This window comes from Sinocyclocheilus grahami, unplaced genomic scaffold (assembly GCF_001515645.1).
Source record: "Sinocyclocheilus grahami isolate Dianchi unplaced genomic scaffold, SAMN03320097.WGS_v1.1 scaffold18.1, whole genome shotgun sequence".
Classification (NCBI taxonomy): Eukaryota; Metazoa; Chordata; class Actinopteri; order Cypriniformes; family Cyprinidae; genus Sinocyclocheilus; species Sinocyclocheilus grahami.
Genome location: NW_015505197.1, coordinates 709,423 through 734,318, shown reverse-complemented (window position 1 = coordinate 734,318; position 24,896 = coordinate 709,423). Strand labels below are relative to the sequence as shown.

The following is a 24,896-nucleotide window of genomic DNA, read 5'->3' as shown; positions in this document are numbered from 1 at the left end:
GGGCTTGACATTAACTCTTCATTAACGCCAGACAAGTAACGTTAACATGATTAAAACATCAGAAACCAAAAATAACTATGTAAACACCAAAACGCAACATTATTCTGATTTTATTACATTTAGAGTAAGTGGCGAATAGTGGGTATCTAATGTATATAAATGCATCTATTGGAGGTATCTGGATCGATATCGATATCGAAAATTTTTGAACGATACCCAGCCCTAGTGAGAGCACTGGGACCATTTTGTAACAGTGCTAAGAAAAGGGTAGGAACATAAAGCTTGCATTCTTCCAATATTATCTGGTGTGAACCTTCTAATCGCTGCAGCACTGCTGAACCAGCTTGAATTAAATGATCGGATAACACTGTGGTTTTAGTATTACGCTTCTAGCCCATTACAAATCAACACACATTCTTACATTAGCCACAAGTGTGTTAGTGACAAGTACACCAGACTATATGAATGGCTAAGATCTGGGATGAAATTCTGCTCGGAAACACTTTCACCGACCATTGCTGATATGCCCCTGGGTGAAGTACTTAATCCCTGTCTTCTCCTGGGACGGTCTGTACCATGACCCGACTCTCTCTCTCTCTCTTTCTGTCATAGTGCATAGACAATGGAAAGAAAAGAATTGCAAGGTAGCTGTGTAAGCCAGGCTTGTACATAGAGAAAGAAAGCACTGCCTGTACATTCTGTCACCTCACTTTTTGAAAAATTTCCCCCCATTAATTTCGATGTCACATTACAGAGAACTATCATTTACTCATTTATAAACCCTCACTATTCACAAAACACCTTATTTCTGTCTTTTTTACACGTTGCTGAGAAGCTCGTCCTACTTTAGTATGCTTTTTTAAGTTTCTGATTAGGCTGCTGCAGTGCATTTCTCTCAGGCTGTCTGAAAGGTTCTGTTTAAAAATTCCCTGCTTAACTGAGGCATTTCTCACTCGAGCATTTCCAAACTATTTTATCCATTAAAACGGCTCCCAGTGAAATCTACAGTTCACTCGGATTAAAGTACCTTTAATTAAATTTAAAAACCCTAGACCCTCAATTTTTTATGGCTAACTGGTTCTGCGTGAACTAGTATAGTCCCTTTACTTTTATGCTTCTGTCCTGTACTGTTCAGACCTGTTAAGATCGCAATGGAATTGGGGTTTCAAAGATGTTGAATTGATAATTCTTTTGATCTTAATTTAATTCAAATATTAATTATTAAAGTTTTTGGGACAAAACTAAAATGATTAGTGCTTTATATAAGTCAGTCTGAATAGTAATACAACATGTTATTATCAGTTTTATAACCATCTTTCTGCATCTTAAATTTAATTGTTTTCCTGTACTTTGTTTATTATAGTTATATGCTTGACATTCATCCACTTATTAAAGTTGTGCAGCATGATCATCATCATCATCAGTACAGCTGATAGTTGGATGGACTTTTGTCCATTTTAATTAAAAGAATAATGAAAACAATGTTGCAATAATTAAACAGGCTACTTGATATGTTTTGGGAGATATGTAATATGACATCATCCTTTATCATCATGCCATCACTGCAAACACGTGCTTGGACACAAACACTCGCGCTCCCACACACATACACACTGCAATCACCTTGAAGGAAGGCTTTGTTTCATTTCTTTTTGGCTGCAAGCCCTGATGAGATTTCCTCTTCTGGTGTGTGTCACTCAGAGAGGGAGGTGAGCTGGGGGGTTTACAGAAAGAAAAAAACAGAAAGCCATTATCAAACTTCCACAAACAGAAATGGCATAAACAGGAAATGAGGAAGAAGAAAGTGGAGGAATGGGAGAGAAGGAGGAGCGAATGGAAGAAAGAGAGAGAGAGAGATAGACAGTAGTGGGGGGAGGGATGTGGCACTGTGTTATTAAAAGAGGTGAATGTTAAAGCTCAGCTTGCAGGCTGTAGTAAATGATGACGGTAATAACAGTATGAATGATTAATGAATGTTGCTGTTGGCGGCATAAAAGGAGAAAAAAAAATACAAAAAAACAAATCACGGCTCATTCAGAGGAGCTAGTTAATCACACTCTCCTGTGTTTTAAAATAAAGATGCATGCTCTAAAGAGTATCCAGCCTGCCCATGCAATTGTTAAATCACACACACGTATTTGTCCTGAGAGGAGGAGTAATGTCCTCTTGAGTACAGTGCAGATCTGCTGGAGGGGAGAGAGAGAGAGGGAAACTTGACCAGACCAGAAACGTCAGAGGAGTTTTTTAGGGCAGGCACTCAGCACCGTTCGAGGGCGCTCAGAGAACCATCTGCCTCTTCACCTGTGCCGCTACAGCTTACACAACCCAAATAACCTCAACAGCTCAGAACAGCCATGTAATTGTATCCGGTGGTAAAAGTGTATGAGCACTCTTAGCGCATTCAGAGATGAGCACTTGAGGAGATAATGCATCAGACGGCACATAAACGTGTGCTTCTCCAGCACAGTAACGTGTAACTGTCTGGCCTAAAACCATTAGCGTTATTATACTTGTAGGAGTTCGGCAGACTCTCCTGACTGCTGTCGTACCTGCTGGAGGAGAGACGGTGTTAATGAGTTCTGATAGAACGGAGACGTGCACATACATAACAGCTTCAGTTAATTACGCCAATGACTTCTAAAACTCTCAGCTTCATTGCAGATGTGGTGCACCGTGCTCCTGACACGTCGAGTTACAGCGCTCGTGTGGGGTATGCAGGTTCTAATGTGGCCCATGATGTTTCCTGTCACCCTTTATTTTGCCTGTCTAATAAAAAGCCAAAAGACTGTGTCCACATGTCCATGTTATTTTGAGTTTTTGTTCTAACCAGCTGTGATGGCAACAAGGGAAGCGCAACGAACAAGACGTTTTGGTCGTGTGGTTTTTGTCTCTGTCCTTCAAGGTAGCAGTTTGTGAAATTGAACTGGTCCAAAATCTTGATCCACATTGCAGGATATTCAACATCACATATGTTCTTAAAGGGGTCATAGGATGCTATATGCACTTTTACAAGTTGTTTGAACTGAAATGTGTGTTGGCAGTGTTTGTACACAACCACCCTATAATGATAAAAATCCACCCGGTGTTTTCTACTCAAATATTTACCCCTTTCTCAAATCGAGCCGATCTCAGATGCCTGTCTGTGTGACGTCACAAAAACAGCCCCCTCCCACGATAGTTTGATTGACAGTAGCGTTTCAGCACAGACTGGACTGGTGTCTTACCTTAGACCCGCCCTGAGTGAGCTGTCATCAGTCCGCCATTGTTTCACTGCTGGAGCAGATGTAGACAAGAATGACTCCTAAGCGATTGAGGTCTTCTGTTGTTGTATGTAATAATGAACATAGCAGTCGTCATTTACTCCCGACATCTGAGCCGCTGAAGACGCAATGGATTACCTTTGTTTCTGAAGGGAATGTGTCCCCGATCTACCTAAATGCGTCTATGTTCGCGCGAATCATTCGTGATCCAGCTTCACCCACAGAAGAAGTGAGTATAAGGTTTTTTAATGAATCTTTGAAAATCGCCTTTCCTAATAATGAGCTAATTTGCAAGTTTCACGATGAATGCGGCTAAAGTAAACAGTCTCTCTGAGAGCAGCTCGGAACAGAGGGGAGGGGTCAGCAGAGCTCATTAACATTTAAAGGAAAATGCTACAAAACTGCTTGCTCTGAGAAGAGCTGTTTTTGACGGTAAAAAAAAAAGTTTTTTTTTACACTACCATTGAGAAATTTGAACCAAACTATGTTACAGACTTTCCATTAAGACCCTAAAGAATCATATCAACTTTTGGAAAATGGGCATCCTATGACCCCTTTAATGGCTCTTTTGTCGCTTTTGCACTTTCAGTCAGGACAGAAAAATTACATGATGCAGGAAAATTCTTGTGTCACACCTGGTTAGGACAAGCTGAATGCTTTTAAAAAATCCTCAGCTCTTCTTTTGTATTTTCACTTTGGTTTGTGCTTTGTTTGAAATCAAATGTCTGTGTGGGTCAATGACACACAAGTTTCAACAATAAAGAAAAGGAAAATCTAAAGACATGTTTCAAGTGCCTAGAAATATACTCTTTTTATTGCTTTCATATTGTTTTGAAAAACTTCTACGCCATTTAAGAAAAGTTTCAGTTTAATGACTCGTGGTGTAATCAAGTAACATTTTTCTTGTGCATATTTCTTGTGTCAGTGTACATGACAAATCATTATTTTGGCATATATACATATATAAATTTTTCTTTCAAACATGAATTACTAAATATTAATGTCATAGTTTTGGAGGAGTTGCACAAAAAAACAATGAAATCACAGAAGAGGTGTATTCAAGTAATTGTTTGAATTGGATTTTAATGTAACACTAATACGGTTCTATTACTTGTTAACTATATTAATTAACATGAATTAGCAATGAAAAATACTTACAGTTCCATTAAATAATATTAACAGATACAACTTTTAATAATGTATTAATAAATGTTGAATTGAACATGAACTAAGAATAATAAAGGATTTAGAAGTATTTTTGTTAGTTCATGTTAACTAATGTAGTTAGCTAATGTTAACATGTGTAAAGTGTTTCCATATTTAAAATAAATTAATAGATCAAAAATATAGGCATCACATCAGTGGCCTTTGTATGTATTTGTAGGTCAGTAGATTTTGGGACAACATATGAGAAGCTGACGGATAAAGTGATGATCAGAACAATGCTGAGCTATCTGTACGTCTGTCCGACCAATAAGAGGAAGGTGAGTGTGTTGAAATGCGTCAGAGATATAGACGTACAAAACTGTCAGATAGAAAATATCAAGCTAATATAATTCTTCCTCTTCCTCAGATCCTGATTTTATCTGATCCGGAGGTGGAAAGTAGTTTACTTATCAGTTCTGATGAAGGAGCCACTTTCCAAAAGTTCAATATTAACTTCTATATCATGAGTCTTCTGTTTCACCCTACTCAGGAGAATTGGATTCTGGCCTATAGCCATGATCAGAGGGTATACACACACACACACACACACACACACACACACACACACACACACACACACACATACACACTGCCTCAAGAGGTTCTACTTCTACTGAACAATTAAAAGCAGATAATGTGGATAATTAAGTGTGAGCAAGATAATTACCTTTGTTGGCTGCAGTTAGGGATCTTACAGTGAATGTGTCTGTTTCTCTTTTGGCTGTAGCTTTATAGCTCATTGGACTTCGGTAAAAAGTGGATTCTTGTTCATGAGAGAATAACTCCGGGGCGATTCTACTGGTACGACTCATACACACACACACACACAGAGTAATTTTTTACTGATCATCAATCTCATATAACACGCCTACAGTGCAATTTCACACTGAAAATTAATCTGACTGCAAGAATATACCTGCATGCGCACACACAATCACACACTGAAAATTAATCCAATATTAAACCCACTCTCTACATCCAGTACACTGACACTGATAAACTTACACACACACTTTCTATGTCTCTTTCCCTTCTCTATTTCTCTATCTACCTCCATCTATCTCACTGTCATGTCACTTCTCTCTCCCCTGTTCTTCATATTAGTGTATGTGTGAAATTTTGATCAGGTTTTATATTTTAATCCCATCAGTGTGTGTTTGTGTGGGGTGTAGTCAAAATAACTGGTTGCCTGTCACATGCTCGATGAGCTGTGGAGACAGCCAACAACATGTCTTCACCCCTGGGTTTAACATCCCTATGCACACACAATTTTCTACATCCTTTCAAAAATATATGATACATATTTTCTTTGCTGCTTTCTACTGCAACACACACACACATAGTGTACACTGTATAGATTGTGTTTGTGTCACTGAAGCCCTGCTGTGTCAGGTTTGGTGAGTACAAAAATGGAAAATGAAAAAGTTTAACCTCAGACTATAATGGGTCTCAGTGTCAGACTGGGTTTGAGAGGAATGTTTAACCCCCGTTCAATTATCCAAGTCTGAGTTTAACATCTGAATGGGATTTAGAGAGATGTTAAATCTCAGACAGATAATTGAAAGAGAGGTTATTTTCAGACTGAAATTTTGAGAAGTGCTTTAATCTTAGACTGGGATTGAGAGAGACATTTAAACGCCGACTGAGATTGTTGAAGGTGTTTAAATGTAGTATTATTTTGGTAAAACTTTCAATAAGTTTCAATTTGTTAACATCAGATAATGCATTAGGTATCATGAACTAACAATGAACAATACATTTATAGCATTTATTAAACTTGATTAATGTTAATTTCTACACATGCTAATACATTTTTGCCATTTCAGGTTCAAGTAAATTCTATTTATAAATTAACAATAATCTGGATTAATAAATGCTGAAAAAAGATGTTACTTCATTATACCTAATGTATTAATTAATGTTAAAACTTGTTTTTTTCTGGAGGTATCAAATGGCATTTTTAAGTACACACTGCTGTTCAAATGTTAAAAAAACGGTAAAACTAGTAATATTATAAAATGTTATTACAATTTAAAATAACTGTTTTCTAATTTAATGTATTTTAAAATGTCATTTATTTCTGTAATGCAAAGCTGAATTTTCTGCAGCCATTACTCCAGTCTTCAGGGTCACGTGATCCTTTAGAAATCATTCTAATATGCTGATTTGCTGCTCAAGAAACATTTTGAAAAACATTTGAGTAAAAAACAAGGATTATTTGATGAATAAAAAGTTTATTTGAAATATAAATCTTTTAAAATATTATAAATGTCTTCACTCTCACTTTTGATCAATTTAATGCATCCTTGCTTTAAAATAAAAGTTTTAATTTCTTTAAAAAAATCATACTAATCTCAAATATTTTAATGGTAGCGTACATATACAGTAATGCTGCATCGTAGATGAGCAAATTGGATTTACTTTCATCAGGAACTCACTCTAGCTGATATATCTATATGTCTGTCAGTGATGGACCACTTCCAAATCACAGTCTGACACTTGAGATTGAGGCTACAACTTTAATCTTTAATTTCATTGCCTGCCAACTCAAGGGACCGGGACTTCAGCAGTTTGTGGCTGACCATAGAAATGGTGAGCAACATGCCTTTCAAGTCAAGATCACGTGAAAATTTTTATGTTGAGATGGCAAGAAAATGACATTGTGATCTCAAGAAAACAACCTTTTAAGGGGGTTTTAATGTCAGACTGGAACTGATAAAGATGTTTAAAAGGGGTTTGATGTCAGAAATGTAATGAGAGAGATGCTAATTCAGATTGAGATTAATAATAATCTGAGATTGAGACTGTAAATGGGATTTAATATCAAACTAGGGCTCTGTATAGGTGGAATATCAGATTTTTACTGAAAGGTTTAATTTTGGATTGTAAGAATGACTTAATATCAGATTGTGCCTGTGTTCAAACTGTCTCAGAAGAAAATATGGATGACAAAAGACAAGACATTAAGATGATTAAAAACCTCAGAAAGAGGATATGATGGTGAGTGTGTGTGCGTCACAGGTGAAAATAGGTAATAGGTAAGAAATTAAAGTGTGTATGTGATGGAGAATGGTTTGTGGGAGTGAGCTCTGAGTGTGTGTGCGGGTTTTTGTGAAATATGAGGACACACATTTGTATAATGACATGGGTATGACATAGGTATTACAACGAGAAGGTGACTTATGAGGACATTACCCCATGTCCCCATTTTTCAAACGCTTATAAATCATACAGAGTGAGTTTTTTTGAGAAAGTAAAAATGCACAAAGTTTCCTGTAAGGGTAGGGTTGGTGTAGGGCAATAGAACATACAGTTACTTTGTACAGTATAAAAACCATTACGCCTATGGAATGTCCCCACAATTCACAAAAACAAACGTGTGTGTGTGTGTGTGTGTGTGTGTGTGTGATTAATTGCTATCGGCACAACAATAAGGATTCACTGGAGACAGACTGTCTCCTACTGGAGCAGTGGAATTATGCTGTCCATCACCACCCCTCCATTCTTCCCCTCTCCTCTTCCATCATTCCATCTCTCTCATGCTATTACCATACTCATCCGTCCGTCCCCTGCTGGCACCTCCTTCTCTTTTCTTCCTTCTTCATATCCTCTCCACTGGAGCCCTTCCTGATTGTTTTCCTCTCTTCTGTTCTTTTTTGTATTCTGACTTTTTCTTTTTTCATTTTTAGGGCACTGAGTGGTCTGGATAAAGAGGCAGACCTGGTGCACATCGAGGCTCGAACTGACAGTGGACGTTAGTCTCTTTCTTTTCCTTCTTTTCCCTCCTTTGCCCCTCAAATTTTGTATTTTTTTCTCCTGCTTTTTCAGTTTCTCTCTTCCTCCCCTCCTAGCGCTCTCACCCTGTCTTTCTTACTTTCTCCCCAGCCTCCTATGCTTTTTTTCCTGTGTCGCAGTGAAAAATGAACAGATGAATTGTGGACAACAGTAAATTCAATAGTAAATGGTTCTGGCTTGGTTCTGGCAGACTGTTGCGCTTATGTTTTATCCTTGTGGGACAGTGTTGTGCATTAAACTCGATTGATATGAGCCTGACACAACACAACAGGCCCTAAGCTTCGGACAGTCTAACAACAACAATACATTTAAATGTGTTATGAGTGATGCAGTGGTTACACCAAACTAAATTTGAAGCACAGGGAAATGGAGAAGGTGGCAAAAGCTTCTTTAGTTTTCAGGCGGTAATAATCAAACCTCTTCTAAAAGAAGGATTTGAACCAGTTCTTTCAATCCGTTCAACATAAATATTTAATAGGCCATTTTATCTGTCCATGCCTTCACAGTAGAGCAGGCATGTGGAATCAGAGTTGGGCAAAATTCAGAATTGAAGAATTGGCTCTTTTTCAATTCACAATTTGCTAATTCAATTCAATTGGCCACACCCCGAAGGAAGTTGCGTTTGAATGACAGGAAGAGGAATTTAGTGAACTGTATTTCAGTTAAATAGGTTTACAAAAAGGCCAGAAACTGTGATTCAGTTGGATTCATTCAGACTGTTCACTCACGCACTGCAGTGGTTTCTCGTTTGAAGTGGTTTCTAACACTGAAACAATAATGGGATATTTCATAAGAAAACAAAAAGAACGCTGGATGAGGTGGATATTTACCTTCAATTAATTGTAAAAAACAAAACTTGCAAATGTACTAGCAAATCTGCTTTCAATCACGAAACAGCTCTATAAAAAAACTTTTTTGCTGGGGCCTGTGCTCCAGTACTGATGGAAGGCTAGAAACCACCCTGCACACAGGTAATGCTTTCTAGGAAGTGTCCTTCTGCTCCAATTGACTGAATATGATGATGTCTCTATTCCTATAAAGCTTTACATTTCAAGGCTTTTAAACTTTCAAATGGTTTTCAAAAGACAGGACAAACGTCTCAGGTTACTTATGTAACCATGGTTCCCTGAGTAGGGAACGAGACACTGCGTCCTCTAGGTTTCTTGCCATGCTGCGGACGCAAGCTTCAGACGAAGAAGTGAATGATGTGTAGCTCCCGGCGCCGATTTATACTGGAGTCGCACCGGTAGTGACGTCATGGCTGTCGCCGGCCAACGAGTTGGTGTTTTTTCAATGTATGCTTCAGACACGGGTCACGACGAGGCGTTCCCCATAGCGACCCCTAGAGGACGCAGTTCGAAGTTCCCATGAAAGGGAACTTTGTTTTTTGTTTTAGTTTAAAATTACTGTTGAACTTTTTTCCATTCATTTTAATTCTGCCTTCATGTAGAACATGGATTCTATAGAGACTCACAAAGCCTATATTTGTGTTATTACAAAGGGGTATTCAGATTTATTGTACTGGACAATCTGGTGATAAAAATGTGATGAGAAATGCAGTACAATAAACAGGGATTTTGTTGATTTAAATTAAACTTTACATTTGAGATGCATTGTTTTATCAGTCACATGCTATAGATAGTTATTGACCAAAAATTCAAACCGATGTTGTTTTGACTTACTTTCTTCCATGAAACACAAAACGAGAAATGTTTAACAATAATCACACATTCTTTTCTAACCAGTAAAAGCAGAGAGTAAACAGGTGCTATCATGCCCAAAAATAACCAAAGGCACATTAAAAGTAGTCCAGATAATTGAGCAATAGCTGTATATGTGAAACAGACTAAATTTTCAACCAGAGTTATTATTCTTAGTGCTAATTCAAAGTTAATTATTCTTAAAAGTAATTTTTTTTAAATCACCATAGGCTAGTGGCTATACATTTGACATACACACAAATCTTATCTGTACATGGAGCATATTCAGTCTTATAACAATTAAGACGTACTGCATACTGAGACGTACTTGACATCAGTGACACCTCTGTGTCTTTTAATCAAACATGATAAACTGCTTTGCAAAGTGAAAGTGCAACTGATTTGAGAGATTTTTGAGATAAAGTAAAAGATCTGGAATATAAGGGGAAGTAAATGATACATTTTTTATTTTTGTGTGAAGTATGTCCTCAGTCTTCAAGTTGTCAGTGATGGTGTTTGTTGATAATAGAATATTGATATTCAAGTAGAGATTTGAAATTGATTTTTAAGTTCTTTATGAACTTTGTAAAGATATTTAAAGATATTTTATATAAAGCCATTTTATCCATGTAAAAATAACTCCTTTAAATGTGATCTCAAAACATACAATAAAAAATATCTAAAATAGTTATAAAAGATCTCCTACTCTTCGTTTTGTTCAGAGATACCTGAAACAAATAAAAACAGTTATTCCTAATCTGTTGTTTCTTTGTTGGGCTCTTATTTTCTTTCTGTCTTTGCTCTCACCCTTCTGTCTTTCTCTGTACTTTTACTCCCACCCCCTCTTTCTCTCCTTTCTGAGTGAGGATGGATAGCTAGTAGAGAGACTGATAATGGAGAGCACTGATTAATTTGGCTAGACAGAGATGTGTGGGAAGTTTGTGTATAGTTTCTAGATTGTGTTTGTTGTGTGGGTGTGTGTGTGTGCCAGCGAGAGTGAGAGAGATATTGATCATCTGTTAGTTTTTTTTTGGTGTAGATCAAGGTGTTCTTGTGCACAAGCGTATCCTGTGTTGATAAATCTGTGTGTGTGTTGTCTCACAGAAATGCAGTACATTACGTGCCGAGCACAAAAGTGTTCAGAGGAGGGTAGGCAGTATCCATTCAGCGGCCGAATTGACACCAACTCGCTCGTAGTGCAGGACCAATACATCTTCTTACAGGTACAGATGTGTGTGCGTTTCATTAAGTACATAAGCGTTCGTGATTTAGATTGGTGTGGGAGATACCAAAAATGTGTGTGTGTGTGTGTCACGATAGTCTCTGTCTGACTCTTTTTATAGCCCTCCTTTTATCTCTGTCAGTGCCGTGTAAGTGAGTGATAACCATTGAAACCAGCCTCTCCATCTTTAACAGCAGACCAGGGGAGGACAGGACACGGTTTTGAGTGAGAAACCTGGACCCTCCTCTGTCAATACAAGTGACTTTCTTTTGACTTTTGTTGCTTAAAGCTGTTGGATTTGAGTTGACAGAGAATAATGAGGTTATTGATTCAAAAAGCGCAGGAACAAGAGACTGTCTGACACCCCACACCTCTCACAGGAAAAACACAGTGTAGCATCATCCTCACCCTGTAAAGTGGACACACACACAAACACATACACACAGACAAACTGCCTCATTCTTTGGACATCCAAGCTCTATTGACACTGGATCAATCGAAGCATTAGAGCTTTAATGCACTATCTTTACAACCTAATAGCTACTTGATAAGAATGTGTACAACATGTGTGTAGGTCAGGTTTTGCTAACATTTAATACATTTACATTGCACTTTAAAAGTTCAATTTCAGTATGACTAAAACAATAGTTTGCTACCAAAATGTTTTTTATGCTTTTGTGAATTCGGACTAAGAGATTATGCGATTGTATCTTGGCTTCGGCCAACATGTCTACATGTTAATTGGACTACAATTGGCCTTGAAGTTGTGAATTTACCTTAAAAGAAAGATATGTATTTGATCCTTCAAATATTTGATTACACATTGTGTACCCCCATTCCCTTCTCTCCCCCCCTTCTTTCTAAACAAAAAACATAATAAAACTAAAAAGGATTGTGTGAGGTAGTGTTGTCACAATACTATAATTTTTAACTCTAACAATTGCTTGAAAAATATTTCTATATTTATGTTTAATATTTGTATTTTCTTTTTTTATTATATGGAATATCATTATCAATACCACAGGGAAAAACTGGCACAAAAATACTAAATTTGATAAGTATTTAAAATAATTTACTTTTAAGTTGATAAGAAAAAGTTGAAAAGTTTTATGAGATTCCTCAGCCGAAATAAATAATAAAAATAATAATAATTATTATTATTATTGTAATTCTGTTAATTGATTTTTTTTTACTTTACGCTATAGTGTAAAATTACTTATGATTTGCAAGAGTTAAACCCTCTGGCTTTTATTTTGGTGGAAATTGCAGTTTTTGTGAAAACAGGTTTGCAAATGTGTTTCATTACAAATCTAGTGAAATGCTGTAATTATCTGTCCACAAAAATTTATGAAATTATGTGAATGGCAAACACTGTGTACCCAAATGCTCACAGCACATGCAGAGATAGATTTCACTACATATAACGTGAACCAAGCCGATAATATTGAGACTGATCATGTTTTTTATAATAATCTATATAACAGTAATAATAGTAATTAATGAGTATTGTATTGTTGTTGTTAATAACAATAATATACTACTTTATTATTATCATCATCATCATCACTTTTTTTCTCCTTTAGGTTCATAAACTCAAGTTCGGTGAGACTCTAGCTGAAAACATTGGATCATTAATGATGGAAAGTTCCCTCTATGATAGACAAGCAAACATGGGTTCTGAATGGTGTGAAGTGCTGATCTGTTGTAAATCCTTGTTTCTCTGACTTTGTGTGTGTGTGTGTATGTGTGTGTGTGTGTGTGTGTGTGTATCAGTTAACCACAGCAGGAAGAACTACGTACTTTGTGTCCTATCAGCGAGGGCCCTTCAGGAACATACAGCTCCCTAAATACTGTCTACCCAAAGTAAGATACATGACACAGCACTAGCTGTCACAAATAAGTTGTCAGATGAAATGTATGTGGCTCTAACAGCTGTTCTCCGTGCAGGACATGCACATTGTCAGTACAGATGAGGGGCAAGTGCTGGCAGCAGTGCAGGAGTGGAACGAAAATGACACCTATAGTCTGTACATCTCTGACAAACCTGGAGTTTACTTCACCCGCTCACTCCCAAACCTCCATACCTTCCGCAGTCTTGCAGGAAACCTCATTGTGGATGTCTACAAGGTCTGCAAATATGATTGTATGGCCTGATGGTGCTTGCCAATTAAGTTTAAGAAGTCGACCATCGTGAACGTTCACATATGAATGTTGTGTGCAATTAGGAAAACTTTGGTAATTACCATGGCTTTCGCCAGGGATTTTGAAAGTAGAACAGGGAACAGTGCGATGCAGCACAAAACAGCAGTGTTATGCAATGAAACGCTATGAATACAAAGAGAAGAAGAAAATCTGATAACGAGAACAACTCAAAACGAAGTGTAAGCAAAAATGCAAAGAAAAACGAGGCTTATCTGCAATCATGTAGAACCTGATATTTTTTCGTTCTCCTCTTTTCCTTCTAGGCATAAAACACCAACTAATATCTGTAATTGTAAAAAAAAGAAAAAAAAGAACAGATAATATTTTTACAGTAATAATCTTACAAACAGTAAAAATCATACTAAGAATATATATTTTTTATTACTACTACTACTACAACTACTACTAATAATAACATAAGAATAATGTACTGATTTATTATATTTATATTATGTAAGTTATTATATTAATTTAAATTATAATAATTTAGTAGATGCACAAACTAATGTTTATAATTGAACATACAGTACTGATAATATTTTTATAATCTATATAACAGTAATAATAGTAATAAATATGTATTTTATTGTTGTTGTTGTTGTTGTTGTTGTTAATAATAACAATAATATACTACTTTATTATATCATTATTATCATCATCATCATCACCACAAAAAAAAAGAGGAAATCCAAGTATTTGAGTTCAGATCACTTTTGTCCTGTCCTGTAAAGGTGGCGGGTGTTAGTGGACTGATCATAGCCAATAAGAAAGAAGACGCACAGATGAGAACGTATATCACCTACAACAAAGGCCAGACATGGAGCTTACTACAGCCTCCAGCGAAAGACACCACAGGACATGACACCAACTGCAACCTGGTGAGACCCAATGAACTCATCCAGATATTTCCTACTAAACATGAAGACATTGCCAAAAAAGCATAGATCACCAACATAAAAGTAGGTGAAATACTATTTAACATAAAACATAAAAATGTTGATCCTATTACAGTGACACACCCACTTTTATTGAAAACAGGCACTCCATCAGAGCCAGACACTCAGACCGACCTACTTAACTATGGTCAGATGAAAACAAGACATTACAGTGTTGACACGTTTTTTCATTTGATGCATTTTTACAGTGGAGCCCTGCAGAGAGGAACTCCTTTAGTCTCACAGTGAAATGAGCGTGAACCGCCAGCTACCAAACAATAGCTCTGAATTCAGTGCTTTCTGATGGTTTGATTAAGACACACTACCTTCTCTGTATCTTTGTAATGACTTCCACTGATGTTTTACACTGTTCTGGAAGATTGGTGATTTCAATTAAAACATACATTGAACAACTGGAGTCCGTTTATCAGCAGATCTCAGAAAGTCTTAATTACTGTTTTTTTTCTACTGAACAAAAAGACAGTGGATTCAGTGTTTGCACATGTGTTGTCATTCTTTAGAAAGACAAGATGAAACAAGTTTTTTTCCCAGTCCTTTTATTTTGGGACTTATTACCAACTTTAAACAACTGCTGGTACAAGAATTCAGACGCTTGTACACACAGAATAAAAGTTTGTTGCTTACTTGCCTATGAAATTAGTTTTGAATCACTAGGTGGTTGATTGCATTTAACTAGACTGATTTTTGACACTGTATTGACACTGAATTCTAATTGCCATAATTACATTACGATTTTTCTGAAGCTCTGAAATCAAAGATTTCACTCTAATTGTAAGGGATACTAAAAAATATGGACAAAAGCAGCAGAGACATGAAGCGGATTAATTTGCATGGCTTTTGAAAGCTGATGCTACAGTCGGTTGATACAGGGGAGATTATGTAGATAAATGTAAATGTATTGAAATATAATTTAATACTGTGTAATGTTCTAATTTTCAGCCCTCGTGCTCCTTACACCTTCTCCTGCAGATGTCTGAAAACCCCTACACACCTGACACTATCTCCACCAAACACTCTGCTCCAGGGATTATAGTGGCCACAGGTGTGTGTGTGTGTGTGTACGCGTTTTTGTGACAAATGAGGACATAAATTTGTATAATGACAAAGGTATGACATAGGTATTACAAGGAGAAGGTGACTTTTCAGGACATTACCCCATGTCCCCACTTTTCAAAACGCTTATAAATCACACAGAATGGAGTGTATTGAAAATCTGAAATAGCACAAAGTTTCCTGTGAGGGGTAGGTTTAGGGGTAGGGTTGGTAAAGGGCAATAGAATATACAGTCTGTATAGTATAAAAACCATTACGCCTATGGGATGTCCCCACTTTTCACAAAAGTAAACCTGTGTGTGTGTGTGTGTGTACGATCAACTGTGCCACTTCCTTTATTGTTTTTATGCTTGTGGTGTCTTGAGTCCCCCAGAAGTTTCTGATAAATTAGAGTGAAGAATGGGTATAAATGTGCATGCTTTTAAATGCAGATGGAGTTTGATTGGCCAAATCACAGCTTTCAATTTGCTACATCTTTGTGTTTTTCAGCTGCAGAGTTTGGCATGATTGGAACAAAAACTAATTTCACTCTGTTCTTTTGCTTGTCAGACTCATTATAAAGTTATCTTCAAAACTCAAGCCCAAATAGCTTCCTGCATGAGACTAGATAGATGCACACTCAAAAAGTCAGTCATGCAGAGCACGCAGAAAATATGACCGGTGTCTTCCACATTCATAATGGCCTGTCATGTCCAACAGCTGTTCCGCAATCACTTTCCTATGCTCAGAGTGTATAAATATGGGAATTGAAAAATGTTTTTTTTGTTTGTTTGTTTTGTTTTGTCACTGACAGCAGCTTTACCAAACGTTCATCATCAGGCGCCATGATGATTGTGGTCTTTGAGGGCACTCATACCCACCAGACAATATGCACCAGGAATTTATTGTGAAATCATAGATTATAGCTTTAAAATTATATTTCTGTGCAGTGGCAAAATGTAACTAAAAAAATATGTTAACCTAAATGACTTAAATCAGGTCTCGTAGACCAGGGGTTTTCAAACTGGACCCCCTCAATTAACTGATTAATAGAAATCCAAGGAACCCCTATGGGGGCTGTAAAAGGGCACAAAATATTAGGGGATTTAATTAAGTAAATTAAAATATTAATGAAACAATTTTTATATTCAACAAAGTTTATAATATTATCACTTTATTAGGGATGCACGATAATATAGGAACGTTATTGGAATCGGACGATTATTACTTAAAAAGTAAATATCGGGCGTGGCCCGATATGAAAAATTGTGCCGATATGCCTTGCCGATAAGATTAATATCTCACATGCTCAGGCTGTGCTAGGCTAGCGATAAGATCACATCAGCAATGTGGTCATTCTTGAATCAGACTTTTTCGTGAATGATGATTAAATTCAATGTTTTGGATAGCTGGATTTAATTTGAGAATGCACGTACAGAATGATGCGTCCTTTGTACGATAGAGTCAGCAGTCCCTAAGCACGTGCAGCAGCAGCATCCCCGGAGTCCGGGAAGGCGTTTTATTTACTTTGAGGGTGCTGTTGGCCTACTTGGTCTGGTTTTTGGACCATGGAGGGGCTTTATTAGCGGTTACACAATCTGCTGTACCAACACGTCATTTATGGTAAGACAAAAAATTATGTTTTTTCCTTAAACACATATTTATAAATTCACTGCCTTGCAAATTTTATTGAACAACATCAATCCACAAATCTGATTTGTGATGCAGCCTGGAATCAATATGACACCATGTTCATTCATTTAGGCCAGAGGAGAACTAGTCCCCTGACTGAGCCTGGTTTCTCCCAAAATTTTTTCTTAATTTCTGTCACCTTGCCACTGTTGCCTTTGGTTTGCTTAGTTGGGGTTTAAAAGACACTTAATATTTAAAAACAAGTATAGATTTGATGGAACGAACACAGATAAGAACAAAACGTGAACTGAACTGAGCTGATTAATGCCACTATCCCCTGTCGAGCTGCTTTATAGCTGAAATAAATCTGTTCATAATTGACGTATTTTGCAACATTGACACTGTTACTGAACTGAATTGAATCAACATTTACTGACTCGAATTGAATAACTACACTATTGTATTAAACTATACTTCAGCAGAGCTGCTTATCACTGAATTGAACTTTTACACAGTTATTGAACTGAACTGAATCAACACTAAATAATGTGTTGATTTAGCAACAGTCACTAATGACTGGAGCTAAATAATGACACTTGTCTTGTTGCAGCTGCTGTATAGCAGAATTTGGATTTGCCTCATTTTTAAAGTTTGCATTGATTTGGTTACTTTCCTGTTTAATACTGTGAAGCTGCTTTGAAACAATCTCTGTTGTATAAAGTGCTATAAAAATAAAGGTGACTTGACTTCACACATTATATATGTATATAAAACAGAGCACTAGAAAGATTATGCATTTTTTAGTTTATGCAGTTTATCTCTAACTTTTTGGATATTTTTTATTCAGACTAAGTTTTTGAAGTTCTCACATGCTTAAACGTCAGCTTTGATATGAGGACTGGCAGATATAAACAGCAGGCAATAGGTCTTATCATATCAAACATTTGGAATCCTTTTAGCGAAAGTGCCTGTCATGGCTTTGTAGTGCAGGTGGCTGTGTTTGCCAGGGCTTTTATGCTCACGTTGGGGGGGTTAAGGTTTGAAGCAGAGTTGGGATTCAGTGGGCTTCAGTTCAACATGTTGTTCCTGTCACGTCACACACGCGGCTTTGATGTGTTAAGCTCTGAAATGTTGTCAGGATCAATTAGACTGCGGAAGATAATTTGTATCCTCCTGTGGCTTGCTGTTAGAACAGGAGTCAGATGTGTGTGTGGGTGTTCAGCCATCAACTCAGGTGACTTTGACCCATATCTACAACAACAGGAACACCAAACCAGAAAATCTTTCCTTTCTACATGAAAAGATCCCACGAAGAGACTGTTACATCTGTTAGAAACAATAATAAAGAGAACAGTAAACCTTTAAAAGCATTGTGAAGATATACACTAGCATTCAAATGTTTGGGGTCGGTTTTTACGATTTTTTATGGTTTTGAAAGAAGTCTCATATGCTCTATTAATATTAATGGTGAAAACAGCTGTGCTGCTTAACATTTTTTGTGAACCGTTTTTTTCAGGATTAATTGATTAATAGAAAGTTCAAAAGAACAGCATTTATTTGAAGAACAACTTTTGTAGCATGATAAATTACTTTACTGTAACTGTTGATCAATTTATTGCATACTTGAATAAAAGTAATCATAAAAAAATCATACTGCTCCCAAACTTCTATACACAATAAAGAGTATAGAATGGAAAAGCGATTGATGTTGTGCACTAATTGTGTGTATTAAAAGCATATCAATTCCACACAGAATGTGTGCTGGTTATGGGATTTATGCAGAATTCTGCAGACTCAGCAATGTGAGAGAGTTGCGTTGGTTATTGAAAGTAAGAAAAAATAAATAAATTCTGCTGAAATGAACTTAATCTAAACTAAGATCCCCAAAAACATGACTATGACTAACCAGTAAGTTTAGTTTGAACATTCAATGCTCACAGAACAAAGAAAACAAGAGGGCTCTAAATTCACAAGAATAGTTGTCATGAACACAAGCAGGTGCTTTAAAATATAAGACATTCATAGAAAGACCAAAATCTGAAAACAAAACACACTGAGGAGCCACTTACCCAGAGCAAAATAATAAAAAAACAATGCAAAGGACAGAAAGAAAGTACAATAAAGAGATGCAACATAAAATAACAATGAAATGCAAAATAGACTGAATGTGTAATGAGACATAATAAGCATTTTACATGACTAATAATGATTATAGGGTAATGTAAACACAAGTGGGGTATGGTGAATGATTTTGTCTTGATATTTTTCAAAGAGCATATATTAGATTGGATTTTAATGTAATTATGCAGATGTAACCCACATAGAATGTTAATGAAGTGACTCTACAATGACTTGTTTTTGTGGATCCGATAAATATTCTCAGATGACTGAACAAATGCATCTTCTATTTTTATGTCTTTGTCAAATGTGCACTGTACAGTATATTAATCAGAATATGAACCGAATCTGCTTTGCCAGTGAAATGATTTGTGAAATGTATGTGTGTCTAGGATTAGTTTGGATGAAGGCCGGCAGTGGGACAAACTCAGCTTTTCGTCTACACCCCTATTTGTTGATGGGGTTTTGATGACTCCAGAGACTGAGAATCACATCGTTACGTAAGAATCATTTCACCTCGTCTTCTCAGTCACACTGATCCAAATGGTCCAGGAGGTGTCAGTAATGAACCTTCACTTACTTGGGATCATTATTATCAGATTAAATCTTTTCATTTGCATGTCTGCATGCCTGGACTATGATCCTCGCACTTTCTTGTACTGGTAACACTGACACTTCCTTCTTGTTAGTCATTTAAGGATTTGCCATAGCAATATGTGTCCTTTAAAGGGTTAGTTCACCCAGAAATGAAAATGAGCCCACAAATTACTCACCCTCAGGTCATCCTAGGTGTATATGACTTTCTTATTTCAGACGAATCCAGTCGGAGTTATATAAAAAATTGTCTTTGATCTTTCAAGCTGTTTAATGCCACTCAGCAGGTGTTGCATGCATCAGTCCAAAAGAAGTTAAATAAAAAGCGCCCATCCATAAAAAAAGTGTCTCACACAGCTCCAGGGGATGAACAAAAGTCTCCTGTAGCGAATCGATGCGTTTTTGTAAGAAAAATATCCATATTCAAAATGTAATAATCGCTTTAATGTAGCTTGCGCCAACAGTCCTACATGGAAGCAGCTCTGGGAGGATGACGTATGGAGGTCGGCTTTGCGCATGCGCCGCTCAGAAGTGACAAACTCGGAAGCGCAGGGGAGATATCAAAACAAAACACCGGTCACTTATTAAAAGTACAAAACGAGGATTTGTAAAGAAGAATGGCAGAGGATTTCGATATAAACCAAGAGGAGACTAATTTTCCTTTGCTAAACTAAGGAAACTTTGCTTCCTTTGCTCCTGTTAACAAACGTTGGTTTTCACGAGACTCACCGGCGCATGCGCAACGCTGAACTCATACATCATCCGCCCGGAGCTGCTTCCATGTAGGACTGTTGGCGCAAGCTACATTATAGTGATTATTACGTTTTGAATATGGATATTTTTCTTACAAAAACGCATCGATTCGGTACAGGAGGCCTTTGTTCACCCCCCGGAGCCGTGTGAAACACTTTTTTTTTTATGAATGGGCTCTTTTTATTTAACTTCTTTTGGACTGATGCATGCAACACCCGCTGAGTGACATTAAACAGCTTGGAAAATCAAAGACAATTTTTTATATAACTCCGACTGGATTCGTCTGAAAGAAGAAAGTCATATACACCTAGGATGACTAGAGGGTGAGTAATTTGTGGGCTAATTATCATTTTTGGGTGAACTAACCCTTTAAGCACTTGTAAAGAATATAAAAGTAAACCGATCCTGTTGTGCTTAAGGATCTCTATCCTCGTAGATTCTTCGGGCACTTTAATTACCACTCCGACTGGCAGCTGATAAAGATTGACTACAGCTCCCTGTTTGGGCGGAAATGCACAGACGGAGACTTTCAGACATGGCACCTGCATAACAAGGTTGTCACCTCACATTTATCACAGCATGCCTTACTGTTCAGTCTCAACAGCAAAGCAGTAATTCACCTACTCAACATTCAACATGAGTTTCTTTTGGCACTGAATTTGTTAGTAATTAGAGTGGCACGGGCGATTATATTCACCTCTGGGGTAACATGCCCAAGCTGAATGGAAATTAATAGAGTCGTAATGGATTTTTGCAACAGATCTCAGCACATAGTATTGGTGACAAGTTGTCAATCAGCCTTGACTCTCACTTGTGGTTTTACGGAGTTTCAGAGTCAGCAGCTATTGCATGTCAAATCTGTTTCCTGGAAAGCACAATACGTTTTCTAAAATTCGTACCAACAACCGTATCAATCCTCAGCTAAGCAGAATAACTAGAATTTTTTTTATTCACGCAGAATTGGGCTACTTTTACACTGTTGCCTTGGGTTGTTTTGTATTCCGCGGGTTAAAGCAAAAGCTCTTTCAATGGAGGAGACCCCCCACCAGAGCTGAAAACTGCAGAAAAAAACATAATTGGGCTAGTTCTGAATAGCAGTTGGGCTTGTTTTGTTTCAGAGACCTGGCAACCCTGCTTCCTGTGTGCATTTGTGAATATATATGTATTTATGTGCACATCTTCCATTGCAATACATTTGCCATATTCTACATTACATTTACTATAATAACTTTAATAAAAAAAACAGAAAGCTTTGACAGCCTGATTCCAAGCAGTGTTGTTATTGGTAAATAAAGCTATTAAAAATAATTTGTTAATTGACCTATAGCTGTGTTAATTTAATTTATAGCTGCAATAAAATAAAATATAACGTAAACCTAAAAGAAACAACAACAAAAAAAACTAATGGAAACCAGAAATGTTACCGAAATAAAAGTTTAAGTACTAAAATTACAAAAACTAAAACTGAAATATAAATTAATTAAAGCTATATATAAATTTACAAAATTACAAACAAAAAAAACTAATAAAAATTACAAAAGAATGTAGCAAAACTAAAATTTAAATAAAAAATGAAAATATTAAATAAAAGCCAATGCAAAATAATAATTAATATTTTAATAGTATAATAATACTAAAATAACAGTCTTCCATGTGCAGTTTGGTGACTTTGACTGCTAGTTATTTAACTGGGTATTTATGTGCATTTCAGGGTGAGGTGTGTGTGATGGGAGAGAGACAGGTGTATATGAAGAGGAAGCCTGGCACACGTTGCACTCTGGGTCAGGAATATTCTCGAGTTGTTTCAGCTGAGCCCTGCATCTGCACCCTCTATGACTTTGAGTGGTGAGTCACATGCACGCATATGCATACATGCACACACATGGAAAAGCAGAGCAGCTGCTTTTCCAATGGAAGAAATGAGTGACAGTAACTCTTGTGGATCAAAGGACTCAGTGTTGCATGCAGAGAACAAAAGCTGCAGGGATCCAACCAATTATACAGATTAATTAAGTGGCATTTGAATGTAAAAAAACAAGGTTTTTCCCTTCATTTGTCAGTTTTTTTTCAGTGCAGTTTATGATACTGTTGCAGTCGCTTAAATGAGCTTGCTCTTGAGGCAGCAAGGTAAAAACCTGGTTTTACATCAGTCTGTCATAATCATATCGCTATACTGATGGAGATTTTACAAACCCACCCCGATGCACACGGAGACACACTCCTGCGCTGATCATAACGACGACATAAATCTCCCTTGTACCACACACAGACTCCATTAGAGTCGTCTGCTTACACGTATGAATGAGAGGTGCGCAAAATTAGCATAATGTCAAATGATTAATTATCTCCAAATTAATAAGTAATGAATATTTAAATGGATGATAAATGTGGCAGTGATCTGATTAGCCGGAAGGAGCTGGTGTTACTGAGTTTAGCCCTGATCCCCTACAGCAGTTTATACCTTGTAAACACACTAGCCAATCACAACTTAAGGCTACAGTGCTGCTAAAACGTTACTAAAACAAAAGTTGATGTTTAAGTTGAAGTACTAAAATTACTAAAACTAAAACTGAAATAAAAAATTAATTAAAACCTAAATAGAAAACACATAACAAAATAACTACAACTAAAACTGAAAATATAAAAATAAAAATAAAAGCAAAATATTAATTCAAAATATTAATAAATATTATATAAATAATACTAAAATAACAGTGTTCCAAGTGCAATTTGGTGATTTTAACTGCTGATAATGTGGCACATAATGTGGCAATAGATGTGTAGTAAGTTGCATTAATCTTTAGAAATTAATAAAATAAAACAGATAATGGCGGGTAAACTTTTAATTCATTTTCAAAAATGTAAATAAAAAATATATATAAATTTAAATGTTTGTTTTTAAAACATTTAGGCTGCCAGTTACTCTTGTAAGTGCAATCTCTATAAAACTATTTCTTCAATGAGTCCTAATAGCAAACAACTGGAAAGGTCAAGGAAAAATCATAGAAATATATTTGTCAGAAAGTGTGGGAGCCTTTCATGTAGCCAACACAAGAACAATACAGTAAAAAATGGTTTTACTTGATCCTAAGGTGCGTGAGAAAACCATTGAACAACTTTTATTTTACAGTGTATGAAAAGTGCAGTCTAATATACAGCAAATATATAAGCCACTTCTCTCTATAGACTGCATCATAGAGAGGAGCTTAACCAAACTGAATAATTGATGATTTTCCCTGCAGTGATTATGGGTTTGAGAGACAGGCCAGTGGAAAATGTGCACCTGCATTCTGGTATGATGTCAATTTACCAGCACACACCTGCAGCCATGGACAGCGCTACCGCAACAGCACAGGGTAACACACACTCACAGATACACAGATGCACACACATTGCAGTATGACCCATACGTGCAAAATTATTCTCTTTGTGATAGTCTTCATAAGAGTGTTTGTGTATTAACTACATGTCTCTTTTTGTGTTTCTGCTGGTAACAGAGGGTGTTTTCTAAAGTCTTTGTGTGTGTCGGTGCAGGTACAGGCAAGTGCTGTTGAATAACTGTAGAGAGGGTCTGAAGTATACACTAAGTCCCAAAATGCAACAGTGTAAACCCATAGCACCCAGTGGCCTACAGCTGAGCACCATCAACTCTCAGCTCACTGCTGTACTGGGAACCAACATCACCTTCAGAGTAGCATTGCAAAATGTGAGTTAGCAGGTGCACAGACACACACACAAAGTAATTCATAAGGTGTTGTGCTTTAGATTAGAGGTTCTCAAACTTTTAAGACCAACTTTATGAGTAAAACAAATTTCCAAACCACCAAACCCCTAATCACATAAGGGGGTCTCATTCAATGTCCTTTTCATCAATCTTGCCTTGTGCCACCACCAATCCATAATTTTACTAGGCTGCTGCTTTTCATTTCAATGAAATTAACTAGACTTACTAACTAGGTTAGAAAAGAACTTGCATACTCAATTGTTTAAAAGTTTGGGGTCAGTTTGGGATTTTTTCAGTTAATACAGCACAAAAGCATTAAATTGATCAAAAGTTACAGTATAGACATTTATATTGTTACAAACAATTTCTATTTCAAATAGCGAAATGCTATTGAATGCTGTTTTCAACATTTATCATAATAAGAACTGTTTCTTGAGCACCAAATCAGCATATTAGAATTATCATGTGACACTAAAGACTGGAGTAATGATGCTGAAAATTCAGCTGTCATGACAGAAATATATTACATTTTAAAATAGAAAACAATTATTTTAAACTGTAATAATATTTCACAATAATACTGTTTTACTATATATGTATATATGTATATATATATGTATATATATATATATATATATATATATATATATATATATATATATATATATATATATATATATATATATATATATATATATATAT

General features: G+C 36.4%; 1 protein-coding gene across 1 annotated transcript in view; it reads left to right on the top strand.

Annotated features, from left to right (window-relative positions):
* The window catches only part of LOC107552916 (VPS10 domain-containing receptor SorCS3-like), a 93,334-nt gene that overhangs the window by 50,876 nt on the left and 17,562 nt on the right, over positions 1-24,896 (top strand). Inside the window, exons 3-17 of the mRNA XM_016234952.1 lie at positions 4,645-4,744; positions 4,834-4,992; positions 5,194-5,267; positions 8,156-8,220; positions 11,066-11,184; positions 12,957-13,046; positions 13,131-13,310; positions 14,117-14,263; positions 15,281-15,385; positions 16,836-16,996; positions 19,516-19,623; positions 20,907-21,024; positions 22,182-22,315; positions 23,713-23,826; positions 24,005-24,176. Of these exons, the coding sequence (XP_016090438.1) occupies positions 4,645-4,744; positions 4,834-4,992; positions 5,194-5,267; positions 8,156-8,220; positions 11,066-11,184; positions 12,957-13,046; positions 13,131-13,310; positions 14,117-14,263; positions 15,281-15,385; positions 16,836-16,996; positions 19,516-19,623; positions 20,907-21,024; positions 22,182-22,315; positions 23,713-23,826; positions 24,005-24,176 (1,846 nt within the window). The remainder of the gene's footprint in view (positions 1-4,644; positions 4,745-4,833; positions 4,993-5,193; positions 5,268-8,155; positions 8,221-11,065; positions 11,185-12,956; positions 13,047-13,130; positions 13,311-14,116; positions 14,264-15,280; positions 15,386-16,835; positions 16,997-19,515; positions 19,624-20,906; positions 21,025-22,181; positions 22,316-23,712; positions 23,827-24,004; positions 24,177-24,896) is intronic.